Raw genomic sequence first — 13780 nt, 5'->3', positions numbered from 1 at the left:
AGCACCAGTATGTGAACATCTGAATCCCAGCAGGCTCATATATATCAATGCTTAGAGTTATTAACTTCCCTAAGCAGTACAGCCGTTTGTAACCCACTGCCATATGGCTCACTTCTCATCTTCTGTGCATGTTTTCATACATATAAACACATATGATACTCAATTTCTTTAAAATATATTCTCAGGTTTCTCTGAATGTTTTTCTCAGTAGGCAGCAATCATATATCCTGTCTCCTCTCAAGTATTTTAGCAGGAAAAATTCAAAACAGCTTCAAAAGCAATGCAGCTTCCTTGATCTGGCTTTTCTCCATTAAAACAGAGAAGGAGGAGACAGCTGGACCAGAAACTACATGAAAGCAACAGCATTTAGCCACGGTTCGAGATATGTTCTTGTCTGCCAGGAGCCCTTTAGGAGCAGACCTGCTCATTGCCTATCATGCATCCCTTAAACTCATCTTCTAACATCTCCTCAATCCCACCCTCGTTATAATTTAGTCTGTCCCCCTCTGATCCTGGAAACACGTTTAGACTTTATCTGTGTACATATATGGGGAAATTCTCCAGTAAGAAGTGCCACAACCCCCTCCAGGCTGATCAGGCTTGCAGACACACACCTGGCTCCTGAAGCCCAGGAGGACTCAGTTCTGCCATGAACCACACAAGGCAGAGGACCGTGGCCAGTGCTCAATGCACAGGAGGCTGAGCAGGGTGGTTTTATCCCACACGTGGGAGTTTCCTCTGAACAGCAGAGACCCCAGGGGCTGAGCGAGACCTGGCAGATGAGAGGGAAAGCTGGAGCTGTGCCGATCACACCAGCTCCCCAGAGCTGCAGGCCTCGGGCTGCAGGCAGCAGAGAAGGTCCACGCAGGGCACGCCTGCCTTTTTGCTCACAGCAAAGTGATCACACAGCTAAAACCAGCTGCTTAAGGGACTGGAGGGATAGACAGATTGAGCTTTGGCCTGACCACTTTATCATGCAGTTTTTATTTCAAAGCCAACCACACTCCTGCATTTCAGAGGCAAGTCCTGCGCACATGGGCACCGCTGGACATCATTGGTATTCAGAAGCTCAAAATAGATTATTGTTTTAATTTCACACAGAATCTCTGCAGAGCTGCAGGGCAGCATGGGCTGGATCCTTAAGGACTGTGACTTCAATAGCCACACGGTTACTGACCGGGATACCAGAAAGTTCAGGACTTGGGATCATTACTTGAGATAAGCCTGGCTTTAATTAAAAAAGAGGACATGATTCACACAGAAGCTCCAAGTTGCTTCTTCCTAGGCTATAATCTTGCTTAGGAATAATGAGGGCTGCGAAGCTCAAGAAACATCCAGAAGCAGCAGGATTTAAGCAGCTGCACTCCCTTGCTTGGCAGGTTGCTATTAACGGGGTGCTTTTAAAGCACCATGAAGTACTCGCTAGTCCTCTCTGGCCACGTTGCCTTTGAACACTGCCAGCACTCAGGAGACAAATCTCCACTCTCTTAGTAGTACTCAAGAGTTACAAAGTCAACTAGTTTCTATGGGTTTCAAATAATCTAGTTTACATAATAAAGACTGAGTAACTAACTGAAAATGAAATACTAATGAGAAGTGCTAATTATCTCCAGTTCTGAATTAACATTCTCTTATGTTTACCTAAAGGTCTGTGAATAATTCCACTAGAAAAATCTGAGTTGTGGGAATTCATTAATTATCAACACTAATCAACTCAAAGGCGAAAACACATAAAACAATTTGTCACAGTATAAATTGTACTTGATATACAAATGTATTTCCAAGAGCCTGCTTTGTGCTCTCTCCTTGCAAAGTTTCTGCTATCATAGAAAATAGATTTGTGACATTATAGTGACAATAGCTGAATAAGAGCACTAAAATCTGTATAGACACATCAGATGTGTTCATTGTGAAATGTTGTGCTAACTCCCTTTGTTTGGGCACCCGAGACCTTACAGTGTGTGATGGAGCTCAAGGGCTGCAGCTGTGTACAGACACCATGAACCTGGGGCACATGGATTCTCCTTCTCTGGAGACATTCAAAACACACCTGGACAGGATCCTGAGCAACCTGCTCCAGGTGAACCTGCCTTAGCAGGGGGGTTGGACTAGATGATCTCCAGAGGTCCCCTACAACCCCAACCATTCTGTGATTCTGTGACCTTATTAAAAATTGGCTGACTTCACTCTTTTTCTACCTTCTGATGGAACAGCGAGCAGTTCAAGCAACTTGCAGGGTAACTTTTCTCTGAAATGCAGAGTCAGTGACAGATAGACTGATGTCCCCATGGTATTAAGATACACCAGGTTCAGACTTGAAGGATATTTCATCTGTTTTTTAAAACACAATACAAAGATTTCTAAGAACAGAGAAAAAGGTTATTGATGTACTTCCCAGAAAAAAAATTTAAAAAGTGAAACAACAATAAAGCAGCCTGAGCTTTAGGGGTTTTTTGCTTTCATGTGAAAAGGCAATTTTATCATAAATGTCACATTGGATCCAAGGAGGTTCAGAACTGCACTGCTAACAGCAGCCAATGCATTTTTCTTTAAACATCTTGTTAGCTATTATACTGGTGAGTTTTTCAGACAGCAGCAAGCTCCATCAGGTAAGAAATGGCATGAAAGCAGTAATGCCACTCACACCAGCACACAGGCAGCTTTGCCCATGACTTACCCTTGCCAAATGCACATAAAATGGGAACAGAGGAGGTCTCGGTCACACACATTATCTTTGCGATCAATCCAACTGCTTTGAATGGAGCATTGCACTTATTTCCAGATTTTGAAAGGTAACCTGCCTATATTTTGTCTCGCCTCATCAAGCTTATTCTGCACAAGCTCCCAAGCTTTTAGACGTCTTGGAATCTGACATTTCAACTGAAAAAAAGTCTTCACAGCATCAGTTTGTATTTCTGTTTAGATGGTCATCTGCTCCTGATCAAATCAAGCGCCAGTGTTCCTGGTCTCTTTACAACTAGACGTATCCATCTTGTACCACATGCCCAGATTTCAGATATCCCATGCACAGGACTAATTCAGTTATTCAGGAAATTCCAATAAATTGTTCGACCTTAAATTACCATAAGGTACTCTGTTTTCATTACAGGGGACAGATGGAAGGGGGAGAATGAAGAGCTTCAAAGAGCAAAATCATTAAAGGCCAATCAGCAGCAATTTCAGTGATAAAGTGACTGAATTAGTATTCAGTGGATCCTATTTCTTTTCCCACTAAACCTTACTTGTTTTGATAAAAATGAATGCTTATTACTCCTGCATCATTTCTTCCAACTTGGGGCATCTGCTCATACTTGGTCTCTGAGCTGTTTAAATTTGGGTATAATGCAATCCTGAGATAGCATGTACTTAATCCTCAGCAGAGGAAAAACTCCACAGGACTCATAACTGATGTTTTCAATAAAACAGTTATCATGACATTACAGCACATTTATACCAGACATATAGGTGTTTGCATTTTCATGTGAGACAACACGCGCAGAAAAACTTTCCCAAAAACTGGTAGAAAAGGAAAACCAAAAATATTTCAAGGGGTCTTTGAATTAATAATCAAGATTTCTTCACAGTCAAGAACTTACTCCCAAGTGTAAATCCATGTTTTAGCATATAGTAGAATACTTCTACTTAAGGTCAGACTGCTGGCTTCACAGCACAGAGACTCATGAACAGCCAATGCATTTCTGGAAAAGCTTCCTGTTCACGAAGAATCTGCACTTTGCTGTTGAAAGATTCTCCACTCCAGAATCCACCGCACCTTCCCCCATACTTTAAAGCAGTACGAATACATACACGTGTGTGCAGATATAGGTGTAGCTGAAAATGCAAACCTATATACACATACAACCCTTGCACATCCAGGATGCAAGTAACGCTTCAACAAAAACTAGCGGATAATGTATATTCATTATAGTGTAATAAAAGTTACTCTAAAATTATTATTTTTTAAAATTTTAGTTTCTTGCATTGTCCTTGATGATGCCCTGCAAGTACCAATTTAAACTGATTTCAAAAACACACTGGAATTGTTTATAAAAGGGTATTTTGCCTACAGCACTAGATCAGTAAAGGTTATGATGAATATTTTCCAGGTCTACACCTGAACTTATTACTTTTATTTATCATCAGATTTCAATTGATACTGAGATACCACATCATGGTAAACACCTTTGTTACAAGAACATTTTTCAGAAGTAGCTTAAACCTTTTTTGAAGGAAAAAAAAAATCACACCAGAAGATACTTCTCCCAGCAAAATAGCACTAAACTTCAATTTTCAAAATGGCAATAGTCTTGACCAGAAGACTTGGTTGATATTTGGGTTTTATACCTCAAAGACTGAAGCTAAGTTATCTTTTGAGCTTGCTGATCTCTACCCACAGCACAAATGCAAATGACTTGCACGGGGAGGAGGGGAAACAAATCTCACCTGTTTTCCAGAAAGCTGTTGTGAATGGCACGCAGGGCTGGCTGCGCAAAATTCTAAACCAAACTGCAGAAGCAGCCCGCAAAAAAACCCCAACAATCCTCCTTGTCTAAATGCAGCTGTTAGTATCTGAAGCAGCTTCTGCTTGGGTGTACGAGGACCACATTCCTTTTGGGACAAGGGGAATAAGTTCTTACTTCAATTATGTATATCTGCCCTACCCAGCAAGAAGATGAAATGACACATGAAAAATCTAGGACCACTGATTCCTTTATCAGAGAGGTGACCATGCACATTTTATTCTCCCACAGAATGAGGAAAATCTTGAAATGAGAATCAGAAGTTGATGATTGCCACTGTCACTATAGCAATTTCATCCATAAGCAAGTGGTGATATGTAATTTTGAGACATTAACAGTTTAACTCAAAAAAAAAAAACCCAAAAAACAACAAACCAAACCTTTCTAAAGTATTCTAAATGGCAGAATCAGACAGCAATAATTCAAGTAAAAATTGTTATTACATGCTGATGTGTGATTGACTGCAGGTTTCGAGTTCATCTAATTTACATAATGAGAATAGATAACAAACTGACAGAAGGCAAGGCAATTCCAAAGTTATAGTGGTAATAATGTCCATTATTGAAACAAAGCACAGCAAACTGAAATAAAATATAAGCTTCAACCTTATGTGTTACTCTCACAAGGTCTGCTGTTTCACTGATGAAGAACCATTTTCTGACACAGGACATACACACAGACAAAATTCTTACTCTTCTCCTTCCCTCTCCTGCAAAAAAGTGACCCTGGACTGAGGCTGGGGGAGGAAGATGTGCAGGTCTTTCTCCTTCTTCCATCCAGAGAGGTTTGTCCAGATCATCTGGGTCTTGTACACAACAGAGACACCGGATTAGGGGATGCGATGTGCACTTTAACACAAGAACACACCTGAATATACACCCAGCCGTTCCAGTAGTGATCTCTGTAAATCTGCACGTTGGCAGATACAAGGGTTTTCCCAGAAGTGAACACAGAGTGCAACAGCCACAGCCTTGCAGCGCTGACACTCGTCAGAACCTTGCCCTAACAGAAAACTACTTAACAAGTCTTATTTTAAGGAATTTCTTTTTTCTATTTTTCTATTTTGTTCCAGTAGCATTGGAATGATATACATTTGAAATGAACAGAAATCCTTTAAAATAATTTAAAAAACCCTTTATTAATAAATTTTAACTTTTTTTTCCAATTTACTTAAACTTGTAGAATAATACATTACACATTCCAAATATGAAGCCAAGAAAAACACCGAAAATGAATATTAGAAATAAATAATGCAAGTCTGTAATAGCCAAATATTTTCTCAGACATTCAGCTTGGGATTGGGACCGCTTGGGAAGCACTATGGCTTAAAATGTAAGATTTCAAGAAATAAAATCCTAGAAAAATTGAAGTATGGTTCTCAGAAAACCACCTATTTTAAATATCCACATTCTATACTTTGTATAAGCCTACAATAACACGCTTCACAAATAAGCCTTAAAATTAAGTGAACACAGAAATGGAAATGCTGATAGTAAGTGCCTCTCTGTGGCTTGCAGCCATTTAATTACAGTAGCTTGCTGTGCAACAGCATGCAACATTCCTCAAGGCAACAAATCTTTTGAAAAATACAATGCCTTTAACTCTCATAGAAAGCAAAATAAAAGAGACACTGTCTGACACATCCTTTCTGAGAACACCATGACTGCAAATAGATGAGTCACATGGAAAAAGGGATGAGTCTGTTTCCCCATGTTCAGTTTTTCCCAGGCACAAAGAACAACTCTCTTGGAACAGACACGTATTTGGGCAGAACGTGAGTTTTGGTCATTTGGTCATTATCATACAGTCTCTGAAGAGGTAACCATTTTACTTGACTTTGTTTCCTCTGTTGCAGGAGACAGCAAAAGTATGGTTCCAGATATCTAGCTCATAGCAAGGAGAATTTGACAAAGAACAGCTGGAATTCTCATCTATACTGAAGATTCCTGCAACAGACCTGAAGTGACAAAAGCCAGTGGGTTATGAATCCCTCACTCCCTCTTCACTCCTCCCTTCCCCAGACATCAAAATGTGTTCTTACCTCTGTGTTCCCAGTGATTAACTCACAGGTTACTAAGCAATATTCATGTAATTCTCAAAGAACGTGCTTTACATTGCAAAGTAATCTACTACATAAAATATTTTCTAAAGGACAACTGCATGAATTCTACCACCTTGTTTCACATTATTGACCAACAATGAAAATTTAGATGCAAAACAATAATGAAACAATAATATGTTCACTGAGCCTTTTTAAAAAGTATTTTCAAGACAGTTTAAAAAAAAAAAAAAAACAAACAGAATGAGAAGGGAAAGTTTGCAAATCAAGTCTGTTTTAACTTACCCAGGTAAGAGTGAGGAAAAACTTTTCAATATTGGATAGAGAGTGCTATACTGCTGTAAGGAGGACGAAAATCAGGTTCCTTGAAATCATACTGACTTCAGAGGGTTTTTTTGCAAGCCACATGTGCTTGTCTCCCTCTTAAATTCTCAGTATATTATTTAATAATTTCACCAATACAAGTCTGGAGAATTTACAGGAGAGACAAAACAATCACAACTAAGATACTGTAAGTCCATTAAAAATGAACACTTATTTTCCCCACAATAAAGAGTTTTACAGAGCTCAGAATCAATATTGGAAGAGATGCAAACTATTAGGCCACTGGCTGTACTTGTGTCTCAGTAATTTGTGTCTGGCAAGTACTTTGGTATAACTTGCCTGCCAGTTCACAATATATTGGTTAGGCATGCTTTGCTATGGACTTGTAAGCAAACTGAAAAAAAAACCACCCAGGGTGGAACTGTCACAACTGATCCTTTTTTGGTTTAACTGTATTGACAATGTCAATTCAAAATAAGAAACAAAGATCTTCAGATATAACTCAAGCCAGTTTGGTAAACAGAAGCATCCTCATGCCCTGTGTGCTCCTCCATTGCATATAACACATTTGGACTTGCCCATCACGACAGAGTGATTAACTAGTTACACAGTATTTACAGTGACATCTGAGGCAGAAGCAGCATTTCTGCATTTCCCATCTCCGGGTACAATACAGGTGCTTTTTCTGTTAGCAATTTCCTAATCGTAAATTACTCACTTGAGATGAAGTACAATGTCAAGTGAAAATGATACAACTGAGAGTGTAACTAGACCCTGACTCATACCATTCAATATGTAATCACCAGCTATACATTCACCCTTACTTTTTTCCAAGAAAAAGCTACTAAAAGCTATTCTAGCGTCTCTTAAAACATGAACAGATTTCACTGCAAGCATGAGTCTCAATAACCTAAAATCTGCATATACAATGACATTATTCCACTTTAATTAATCACCTGTACATGAAACATAACACTCCATTCATTCTATCCACATTTCACTCAATACTACTGACTACTGAAACATTAAATCATTTTTTTGGCCAATGGTACTTCAGTTTGGGATTTTTTTTCTTTATGATACACACTACTTTGCATGTCATATGCTTGTAATTCAAGGTTTTGTTTTCTTTATCTGACTACCTCCTTCATAGGTAAACAGTGGCATTTAAAACAAGAAGTCAGTTCTCAAAACTCAGAAGTACAGCAAACACAATCATCTGGGAAAAAAAAAGGCATAAATCTATTCACCTATGCAATAGCAGCCTCTGATGATTGCTTTGAGAAAGCTGTTAGCGCAGAAAACAGTTTCCCATAGCTCTGAAAAAGCTTAATTCAGTGACAGCAAAACTGAAAAACTGTCTTGCTGTCTCACAAATTATAATGAAATGTTGAATCCCCTGTAAAATCTCTCCTTTTTAAAGTTCAGCAAATTGTACTGAACTTCTCAGACCATTAACCCAGCCAGCTCTTTAACAAACTGTTAACACAAACTACAGCAGAATATATTGAATAATTAATTTCCAGAGTTCACCTTTATTAAAAACAAGGTTTTTGTTGTGAGAACAAATAATCTCTCCCTTGTAGCTTGAAAGCCTAAGATAGGATCACTGGCTTCCAGGGTCGCTACAAGCTGCTTAGCAACCTGTCCTACTTGTCTTCCTTCCTTCCTGTTGTAGAGAACTGTGGACAGAGGAGTCGGCTGGCGATAGATGAAAACTCGTCGCAGGCATTCACAAAGAGCAGCATAGGAGTAATCTGGAGCACAAGCCATGAACTTCTTGTCTTGCTTTGATGCTTGCACATAACCTGTATAGCCCAAAAATAAGCAGAAGGGAGAAGTAACACACTGGTTTCACCAGCACTCTAAATAAGAAACAATCAAGCTTAGTTTAAAAAATAATAAGCAATTAGTAAAAAGAAAAATAAAGAGATACATGTTGTTATAAATAAACCAGTAGTTTCTGGAGGTATGCATTAACCAATTTAATAACAATACACAATTCTCCCGCACATCTTCCTAACTGGCGTTTTTGATGTGCACGTATGTAATAGCTTGATACTGTTCTCACATGTAGCCTCTCTCTGCCTCACAAGTTCTTCCATTTTCTCAGCAGGATCGGAAGGCACAGATACACATCTTGGCCCAATATTAGTAGTAAGCTGAATAAAGCTCTTCTCTCCCCTTATCCCCCAGTTTGTAGTTATATTTACAATTTAAGATTCCTGAGTCTACCTGATCTTGAACAGACACTTACAACTTGCTTTCTGCTTGGAACTGACTGAAACCCCTCCCACGAATTACGATTCAACACACTGTAATCTTTGCCAATATTCACTGAGAAAGATTTTCCTTTTCCTCTTCTATTACATAACTCAATTAGTAAACAGACTTATTTCCACCTGATTTCCTTTCACACTTTTGCAAAGATACTTGAGACACAATCTTTGCACAGTGACTTACTGTGCTTCACTTCCACTGCACGATGCACGGCAATGGTTATCAGTGAAAGACAGCAGCTCTGAGAACAGCGAGCAGGCTCGAGTTTACTAGTTTGGGCTGTCCCTCATATTATCACAGGATAGAGGTCAGAGTACTTGTATGGGGGCTGGCTCGCATGGGGTTGGCTTTCCCCACAGCAGACCATAAAGTGCTGTGTTTTGAATTTGTGACTAGAACAGTGTTGATACCACATGTTTTTTCGGCTGTTGCTGAGCAGTGCTTGAGCATTGTCATGGCTTTCTATTTTTCCAGCTCTGTCCACCCCTCCAGGTAGGTTGGGGATGCACAATTAGTTGGGAGGGGACACAACCAGGACAAGTGACCCCAACTGACTGAAGAGCTTGGCCCATGAGCTTTCCTGCTTCTGCTCTTGCTGCTCTCTGCCCAGGCCCACTGTGGGCAGGGAGGGGAATGGGAAGGGACCCAGCAGCTGCGTCGTGCTGGCTGTGCACCGGGGCAACAGCATCACCACACTTCAACAGCCCATTTTCACGCCCTGGGCATTGTTTTGTTTTTGTTTTATTTTAATGTTAAACTTAAGACTTCCAAATTTACAAATGCTTGCCACTGTCCTCAAAACATCCAGCTTGACAGTTTTCACCACAAAACAATTAGTAAATATATGGCTAGACAATCAATTGACATAATTGCTGTAGTGGGAAATACTATATTAGGACAGCCAGAAAAACTTTCCAAGTGTAAGTTCACTAATTAATTCATACAATTTAAACACGGGCATTAAAAATGAAAGCAGGATTTAACTATAGGCTTGCAGCCAGAGGACTTGTATTTAAGCAGGATTTCCCAGAATTTTTTTTTTTTAAACAAATCTAAAAAAAAAAAAATGTCACTGTCCTCTATTTTTCTGATTTATAGATATAAGCCTGTTAGCAGGAGGGGATTTATAGAGCAAGACTAATGAGTAGTCAGTGAAAGATACAGGCTTCTTCAGTAAACTGTGGTAAGAATGGGCAAGATCACACAACTGCTCTTCAACCAGTGGCCAATCGCCAGCTGTTAGTGGCCAAAGGTCTATTCAAGACCAAGCGATTTCTTTCAACAGAAAGTTGTTAGGACAGATACACAGAAAAAAACAACTTGGTGCCTTCAGTTTCCCTTTGTCTCCTTCCTTGGGTTTCAGTCCAAGACTGAATTAATTTTTCAGTCATCTTTGTATAGCCTGTTAAAAACTAATTCCAAATATTCAAGCAGAGGAAGAAGGAAATAGAGCTACTACTGGTGCTTTGGTCAATATAATGAATACTGTAGGTTTCGGAAAACTAGTCTTTTATTCTAGAAAATACTAATTTTTACTACTAGCTCTTGCAAAGTGCTTCTAAATTTGGTTGTAGATAAAACAAGCTGATGACTTATATCACATCTGGCTCATAAAAGGTGAACTAGATTAGTAGAGAAGTGTAAACTTCAATTTAATACTGTAAAATGACAGTACAATAAGGAGAAAAAAGTAGTGGAACAATGATTTTTATCACCTTAGGTACAAAAAGCTCAAAGGTATAACTTCTTTCCTCTTATTTTCAAAACAATACAAACACATTTTTTTAAAACAGGACTACAAAGTCAGTATAGAAACTTGAAAGAAATAGTAATTTGAAAAAAACAAACATCTTAATGTTTATCATCTGTTTTTTTTTCCCCAGAAAAATGAAATTTGAAATGAGTAAACAAAGAAATGTTAAAATTAATCGCTTTTGTTAGAGGATTTGATAAGATGGCTACAGCCTGATTTGATATTAAGTTAAAATAACAAGCTATTAATAACCATTCCTATTATAAAATAAATTGCAAAAACTCAGCACAAAACCAATTATGTGTTACAATAAGTTATGTGAGCTCTGTTAAGCAGCTAATACCTTTCCTTTCATTTTGGACCCAGACTGAGAGTGGTGTGGTCAAACAAATGTATTTGGAGGAGGGAGGGAATAAATTGTCACACTCATGGCATTACTGAAGGAATCGGTCTAGAGAACACTTAGAGAACACAAAGACTACAGTTGTCACAGCAGAAGTAAATTCTGGACCAGATTAATTTTTATGAAAAATGACTGATCTGTTTCTTACTTGACAGATACAATACTGGGCTATGTGGACCATTCGATTTGATGTGATATGGCAATTATGGCAATTCTTACTCTTGCGTCCATATTTTTCAAAGCACTTTTTGCTTTTGAACTGTAGGATTCTGTTTCTGACAGGGTAAAAAAAGTTCTTAGCCCTGATTGCAAGAACACAGCAATAACTAATGTTCTTCACAATCACATTTTCTAGTTTGCTGGCAGTCTGCAACTTCTGAACAGTCAGGGACTTCTCCAGCCAGAGCTGGCACAGTTACGCTCTTGATCCATTTTTCCTGTCACAACATGGGTCTTTTTATTTGTGGTGGTGTTGGTGTTTTGTTTGGGTTTTTGTTTGTTTGTTTGTTGTTTTGTTGTTGTTGTTTTTGATCCACCCCCCAAAAAACCACAAACAAACAAAACAAAACAATTCACAAAAACTTTCCATGTCCACAAAGTTTTGCAGCAGAGGGTTCCATATCTTAAATGCACATATGTGAAGTACTTCTTTTAGTTTCTTTTGAACCTACTATGTACCAGCATCATTTGATGCTCCTAGCTATTATAACAGAAGAACCAGTGAAGGACCATTTACAATTCTTCAGATTTGTCAGCTGGGACAACAAGATAGAAGAAGTCTAAAGGTCACTTATTAAAACATCTTACTGTAAGCATATATACATCTGGACATGTCACCAAGGAACTGCAGCTATTCCCCTGATGATTTCTGTGTGGCTGTTAAGGTGTTGATTGTCCCTTTAACTTGAGTTCACTTATCCAATGAATTCTCCTTTTTACTGTGCTTCCATCCTGTATGGTCTGAAGAGGTTTCTTTTCCTCCCAAGGAATAAATATTTTATTTCTTATGCTCTAATATTTCTAAAGTTAAACTAGCATGCCGCAATCAACAGAATTATAGTACCTTTCAATTCAAATTTACTTAAGTGAAATACGAACAGAAGCCATACTAAGAGTATTCAGGTAGAAAAGTCTGAGATACAGGAGTGTGACATGGAAGTTAACTTCCTACCTAAAGCATTAAAAGTTGCAATGTGTTCCCACATGTTCTCTGGTTGGTCAGAGTGGGGCTGCCAGAGAAGAGCATCAACATCATGCCTCAGGCAGAAGCACGGCATTTCTCTGGGATCCACAACGACTGAGAAAAGATACTGGTTGCTTCCAAGATTAATCTGAAAACAAAACAAAGAAATACAAAATATTGATTCAAAGCAGAAACAGCAGAGTCTGTCACACATACTGCCAAAATGAGATCATCAACAGTTTCGTGTTTGTTAGTTGACAAAATGTTTGAACACATTACACAGCATCCCACTGATCAACAGCTCAATACACTATAGGTAGGTAACACATTTCAAGGAGATGCAATTTTCTTGGCATAGTATTTAAGGAAACATTATGTCCACTACTCAAGCAAATGGCAATGTGTTTTGTGTAAAAATGGTTTTCAAGGATAGAAGATCCTAACCTACAACTTCTGATATTAAGAAAATGTTCTCTCTAAGTAATCATGTCTGGTTTTCTGCAATGCCAACAGGGAAGTAAATACTGTCCCCTCTTCAGTAAAAGGTGGCAAGCACTGGAACAAGGATCAGTCAGAATACTAAAATTATGAAATGTCAACAATTTTTTATTTACTCACATTAAAATAATTACTCAGTTTCAGATGAGCACACTCTTCCTCAAATATGTTTAGATCACCAAAAATATTCAATAATCACTTCTACTCACCAGGCATGACCAATTACATAAGAAAGACAAGACAGGCATATCCTGCTACCTGAATAAACAATACTAAGCATAAACAATAAAACAACACATATTTTGAGTCTTCTATGTAAAGCATTCTATTGGAAGTTAATAGCAATACTTTTAATGTAGCACTATGACTTGCAAACGCTTAAAGAGGAAAGAACAATCTGTTTCCTTAAGGTCTATCAAGAAAGAATGCTCAGGAATTCCTTTGTACTCAGAGCCAATCTACATTATTTATGTTACTAGATGAACAAATACATTTCAACTATTCTTTATTTCCAGAAGCTATGTCTGCAACTGCAAAAGGCAGGATTACACCCCAATATATGGTATGATATATTACTCCTCAATGAGCAATTTCAGATGCTGACATTCGTTGACTAATTGTTCTCAAGCAGTTGTCAAGCGCTCTTTTTATTACATGTATTGTAGCAAAGACTATGAACTGAAAGCCTTCTATGCTATCATCGTAAAAATGTCACAGAATGGGGTTTCTGTCTTGAAGACCTTGAAGACCTTAATTTAGT

The 13780-nt window shown here is 38.4% G+C and overlaps 1 protein-coding gene across 2 annotated transcripts in view; it reads right to left on the bottom strand.

Annotated features, from left to right (window-relative positions):
- Positions 1-4692: 4692 nt before the first annotated feature.
- The window catches only part of NUDCD1 (NudC domain containing 1), a 40409-nt gene continuing 31321 nt past the window's right edge, over positions 4693-13780 (bottom strand). For both annotated transcript variants that reach the window (XM_082046179.1, XM_082046180.1), the window contains exons 9-10: positions 12511-12670; positions 4693-8711 (exon numbers count right to left, since the gene is read on the bottom strand). In XM_082046179.1, the coding sequence (XP_081902305.1) occupies positions 8419-8711; positions 12511-12670 (453 nt within the window). In that variant the 3' untranslated portion in view covers positions 4693-8418. The remainder of the gene's footprint in view (positions 8712-12510; positions 12671-13780) is intronic.

This window comes from Streptopelia decaocto (genome assembly GCF_964273445.1).
Source record: "Streptopelia decaocto genome assembly, chromosome: 2".
Lineage (NCBI taxonomy): Eukaryota > Metazoa > Chordata > Aves > Columbiformes > Columbidae > Streptopelia > Streptopelia decaocto.
This window is presented reverse-complemented; position numbering and strand designations above follow the sequence as displayed.